At 40.2% G+C, this 6,000-nt stretch overlaps 1 protein-coding gene across 1 annotated transcript in view; it reads left to right on the top strand.

The window, feature by feature from the left end:
• Nucleotides 1-2,767: 2,767 nt before the first annotated feature.
• KDM2A (lysine demethylase 2A) overlaps nucleotides 2,768-6,000 on the top strand; it is a 78,470-nt gene continuing 75,237 nt past the window's right edge. The window contains exons 1-2 of the mRNA XM_087713909.1: nucleotides 2,768-2,846; nucleotides 3,660-3,687. Of these exons, the coding sequence (XP_087570035.1) occupies nucleotides 2,824-2,846; nucleotides 3,660-3,687 (51 nt within the window). The 5' untranslated portion in view covers nucleotides 2,768-2,823. The remainder of the gene's footprint in view (nucleotides 2,847-3,659; nucleotides 3,688-6,000) is intronic.

The following is a 6,000-nucleotide window of genomic DNA, read 5'->3' as shown; positions in this document are numbered from 1 at the left end:
AGCACTAAGAATGCCAAAACTCTGTAATTTCTATCTATTCAGTTATTGAAGAGGAAAAGTGAGGTGTTGTGGGGAAATAGAAAAAAATCACAGAGAAAGAAGGAATCCCACCATTTGCTTAACAAATATTTCATTGCTAGGAGAAAAACCGTGACACAGTGGAGGGCTCATTCTGAGCTTTGGCTGAATCGTAAAGTTTTCTTTTTCCAATACGGTGTATCATAAAACATGTAAAACAACAACAACAAGAATTGGAAAGGAGGTGTGAAGGATTCCAGCCAAGAAACCCTATTTCCAAAATAGCCTGTTTTCTATCTTCTCCTTAACCTTTCTCAGGACTTACACAAGTTTTTCTTCCTATAAACTCTGCAAATCTTAAAGTCCCAGAGCATGTTAGCTTTTCCATTTTCCATTTTGCCTATTTTATGGTTCCAACACTTTTTGTTTGCAGGCAAACACTATTTCTTACAGTTATTCAAACATGTTGTTACTACAGTACTTTGTGAAGCTATTGTCTGTAATCAGTCTTTGCAATTTGCTTGCAGCAGCTAAGTAAGTGGTCCATTGTTTCTTCAGCTTCCTTATTATTTACATTTAGGTTCAATGGACTCTGGATGGCTTACAACATCTAGGTATGTAATTAAAACAATTTAAAATATAAACAACATGGTAGTCCAGACTAAAAACAACCATAACAATAAAACATGACTGGGGCCATAAACACATTAATCCTAGGCCTGGGAATACAGGTAGATCTCCAGCACCTTCTTCTGGAACTCCAGGAGAGTGGACACTGCATGGACAGTATCTCTGGGCACTACTGTTCCAGAGGGACCAGCAATAGAGAAGGCATGGTTCTTTAATCCCAAACAATGATATTGTTTCATTGAGGGGACCTGGCACATACCCTTCAGACCAAATGTTCCAGACAGACCGAAATTATTTGAAAAAGCTGTGGTTTATTGCACTCAACAATGAACTAAAGGTCCACTATCAGTGAACTATTGGACAGCACTACTTGGTCTGTTGTGTGGATATTTAGGTGGTTTAGGGGGAATTTGGGGTGGGGTGGGGGGTATTTGGGGATTGTTATGTGTGTTGGGCCTGGTTTCTGAGTGTTATGTGAATTTCGTTGTATGTGTAAACTGTGTGTATATGTACAATGACAGTAAAGTAAAATAAAGGTTTACCATTGCATTCTCCTATGCAATATGAAATGATGCCTTTGCCATTGCCATTAAAGCTATCAACCACTTTCAGCATCTTTTGATATCACTAAAGCCTGGTTGCACTTTTACATCTTGAATGGCCCTGCTGGGACTATGTGGCATATACTCCTGGCATTCTTCGCTCATCTCTCCTAAAAACATCATTCCTATCCTCCACCATGAGAAGGCATCATAGCATGACTTGGGTGAAGGGATTTGCTGTTTAGTGTAATCCAAGTAAGGATAGAATGCCCAATTTTTCACAAGCAGTCCTGACTTGTAGGTTGAAAAGGGAAATCTTCAAAGTCGGAGAGTACTAATAGTGACCTTTAAGTTATCGTATGGTTTTTTTCCCTTTTCTGTCCTTTAAAAACTTAAAACACAATGTGTATGCCAGTAACCTTCACAATATTTTTCTTCAAGCACTAGTTATTACAATTTGAGGTCAGAGAAAAAAGAATCATAAAAATGAATGTGATTCTTCTGTTCTTCTAACCTGATGCCTTTCATCATATTATTTCAGGGGTGGGCCGGCATTACTGCCGGTTCAGTGCGCACAAAAATTAATTAGCTTGTTAAATTAGTGTAAGTCTATATATCCCACACCCACATATAAAGCTTTATGTAGAGATTTTGAAACGAGGCTTTTTTCCCTCTTGTATCACACTTTCTGAAAGCCGACTCCACACCAAAAGTCTTCTCATTGAGATCCAGAATTGTGACAAAAACCGGCTATGGCCTATCAGGATTGTTGGGCAAGAGAACGGTAGCGAATGCAAGCCAGTCAGAGAAATTTTTTTCTTTATTTAATAGCAATTTTCAAATTGTCTCCTAGAACTTAAAACGATGCGGTAGAATCAGTTATTTGTCAGTTACTTTAAGAAAAGCAAAAGTTGGAGATAGCGGCTGCCCCGCCATCCCCCTGGACTTTTCGGTAAAGATGAGGAGAGAAACACGAAGGGCTTTTCTTAATAGGATACGACCCCAAGCACACTTTTTGCTAAATAGGACTAGAAATGCCTTTAATGCCCCTCATCCTACTTCATTGGGTAACCGCGTCAGATAAAGCTTCTCTGAGCAACATAAAATGCGAGAGAATTAGCCTGCAAGCGTAACATGTAAAACAGAATCCTTAATTTCCCTATTCCGGATCAGTTCCACGGAGATCAATAATTCTTATCCAGAATAACACCAGATCGAATGTTCGCCTCACAACACTTCTTCCCTCCGTGAAGCAAGGAGACGATCATTGCGCATGCCTCGGAAATTGTAATATTCCGCTAGGTGGCGCAACAGAAAACCCCAATTTTACGTAAAGCTCCGGCCAAATCAGAGGACGAGAGGAGAGTGAGGAAGGGAGATAGATAAAGTAGAAAGATAGATTGATTAATAAAGAAATACTACGCATGCGTATCCGCTGGTCAAGTCTAGGCCAAAAGTAGATTCCGCTTATACGCGTGCGCAGTTAAAAAGGGTTCAACTCCAGGTGGAGAAAAGCGCGCGTGCGCATGGGGAGGCCTCGCTTGTTGGGAGGGGTCAGAGAGGGAAGGGTATGCCGCGCAGGCGCAGTATGGCGGCCGAGTATGTGTGTATGTGAGAGTCTGACGGATTCAAAATGGCGGCGGCGGCTGCTTCTATGTGAGGGGAAGAATCTGGGGGCGGCGGGAAGGGAAGGAGGGCGAATGACGGTGGGGTTGAGTGATTGACTTATGGGGCGCCACCAGGCCCCGTGAACCGACGCGAGGGTGCCTAGTGGCCCTTTGTAGTGGGAGGCTGTGTCTGTGTCCCGGGGAGGGGGGGTGATAGAAGTGGAAGCGACAAGGCTGAGGTTTGGGTTCGAGTTCGGGGCCACCCTGAAAACCCCAGGATGGGGCCGATAATCACGGGGGAAGGGGGGCGGGTTAAGCTTGCTGGAGGCATTTTGAGATGAGCCAAGGCTACTGAGGTGAGAATCGGAGGGATGGGCAGAGAGGCTCGAGAGGCAAGTTGAGAGACTGGGAAGGCTGAAGGTGCGTGTGGGCGAGACTGGTCTTGAATGGGGGATTTCCAGGGATTGTGGGGCCAGATCGATAGGGGAAAGCTTAGCTATCTTATTATCAGTCGGACCTGGGAGAGAGTTTAGTATCGCGCCAGGGACTTTGTGGGAGTTTTTTTTCCCCTTCCTTGCGTCGAGTTACTGCTTCAGAGTTGATCGTTTTGGGAGCTGAGGTGAAGAGAGGTTACAGTTCTCGGGACACCCTCCCCCACTCCAAGCCCGGCCTTATGGAGAGGAGTCGGGGTATAATATGCCCTCCAGGATCCCCCTGGCAACCCCCACTCCCCAGAAGGAAGTTGGTTACTCTTTGTATTTGAAGGCTTCCTGCCCTTTCTGGATACGAAAGTTCTCCAGCTTTTGAAGACGATCGGGAATTAATTGATTTTCTTTCTTTTCTTTTCTTTGTCGTGCCCTAGAAAGGGGCAAAGGAAAATCAGAGACCTGGTAAGATCTAACTTTGGTTTATATTCTGTAGTTTTGTAAAGAATGCTATATTTGATACTTCCCCGTCTCCGTGGTGAAAACCAAGGTGTCTCTGCATTTGTGTCAGTGCAAATTATGCAATATGCTTAAAATCCAGATCATTATTCTCCCTAATTTCTGACTCCTTTTAGCAGTATTAGTCTAAACTATTTTATTGGCTCTGGGACCTTGGGACAACAAGTGAGATTGGTGTTGGGAGCAAGTAGACCTCTCTGAATTTTCCTTACTTCACCCAATTCCTTCTTGCTATTTATACTTCATATCACCAAGGCAGAACTTAACTCTTGTTAGTTTTCAAACTGTGACTAAAATAAGTTAGGCAGTTTGTCTTAACATGTATTTTAATTTAAGCAATTTTTATATGTTACTATTATATACTGTTTCCAAAGACAGTATCTTACTGATAAGATAATGAATCCTCTCTTCATCACTTTTGCCACTTATATGTTATTATTCTTACATAGGCTTTAGTGTCAGGCAGTTGTAATTTCAGAATTATCCTGTGGTATAAACTTTTAATTACAGGAGTCCTTTTATAATTATGCAGCAAAATTATGGGTATGGTACATACACTTCACAATAGTGTTGTAAAGAAGCATCCAATTGGCAACACATAATGGTTGAAATCATAAATTGTGACCAGTCTGATATATCTTAAAGTACTAAAAAGAAATTTGTTGCTGCTGTTGTTGTTTTGGCTGTAACTATCTTCTAAATATATTACATAAATATGGATTTAAATCATGGTTAAATAACATGTGGCTCTACGAAATATAACTCCTTAGAGTCCTCACCTTAGTTATGCTTTAGAGAGTAGAAGGGCAACAGGTGGCTCACTTTCGGTTTATAGTACAATATAAGTCAATGGATCACAAGCTTTGCATGGTAGCACCTCCCATCAGAATATTATGTTAATTTGTACAATTTTGTCCTCATGGGTAAAAATAATTACAGTGATGTTAGGGTTGGGCATGAAATAAATGTATCACTTTTACTCATTGCTTTAAACCATTATTGTAGGGGTTCTCATACTTTGCAACTTTACTCATACTTTATTGCAGTTTCCCACTGTAAGCTTGCATAGACAAAATTAGGAGCAAAGCCCAGAGCAAGTTTTTACAGTATTCTCCTTTGCCTGAGCAAGCCTGATGAAGTTTTTTTAAAGAGCAAGACACCCCTCTAAGTTGCTTGTGATTCTCTTGGTGATCCTGACTCACAGTTTGAGGACACACTTGATATAATATTAGAAATTGCTTTATTAAATGTTCCTCAAGCTGAAAAAAGATATTCTCCTAGTAGTAAATCATTACAATACATTATAAGTCAAATTGGAATTATTTTACAGGAAGCATAGTAATTATAATAACTATCTTTATAATCATAGTATTTTGAAATGCTTTCTATACATAAATGAAAATATTTTTGAATTAAATTGGGCATATTTGTTCTTAAATTGAATTTTCAACCCATTTAAAAAACAGCTTATTGTATGCCACAGATCAACATACATCTGTACATTAGCACTGGACAAATTATGGAAGACCTCTCAGAAGCAGCTGATTTAGAATGCAGTAGCACAGGCAGAATGAAATGTCTGTTTCATAACCAGCTGCACTGGTTTTCAGTAAGCTTCTGGATGCAACTCAAAGTGTTGATCACACTTATAAAGTCTTAATGGTATAGAACTTGGTAATCTGAGAACCATCTGTCTTCAGCTATTTCTGCCCCTCTTGTACAAATGAACACAGTTGATATGCTCTCAGTTCCCATTGATCAGTATCACCTGATGGAAAGGAAGCCTTCTCTGTCACAGCACCTGCTATATGAATTCATATGGCCCTTATCCTACCTTTTTTTAAAAAAATGATTTATTTATTAAATTTATATGCCACCAGATTTCCAGAGATCCCAGGTGGTTTAAACATGGCTATTCTCTCAGGCCTTAGACTATGGTAGGTGGTGGATCTGTATGATAGATTGATATGTTTTGTTGCTATGTCCAGACAGTACTGTTCTTTATTGTTTATACCATTTTAGTGTTTTATTCCATCCAGAATCATGATGGAGTTGCAATGTATTTAATAAATACATTGATATGCTTCTCTTATGCAACTGCCAGATCATACTTGGATTGCAAGCACTGTAGTTATCTGAATGAAATCTACTAAAATATTTTCCGATCAATATGGGTGATGGAAACTAAAATTCAAAACATCTGAAGGTGTGACATGTTTTGGAAGACCTAAGGAAAGTATTGAAGGGGAATCTCTGATA

This window comes from Thamnophis sirtalis, unplaced genomic scaffold (genome assembly GCF_051295495.1).
Source record: "Thamnophis sirtalis isolate CommonGarterSnake01/CBP01778 unplaced genomic scaffold, rThaSir2_p1.2 scaffold_1, whole genome shotgun sequence".
Lineage (NCBI taxonomy): Eukaryota > Metazoa > Chordata > Lepidosauria > Squamata > Natricidae > Thamnophis > Thamnophis sirtalis.
This window is presented reverse-complemented; position numbering and strand designations above follow the sequence as displayed.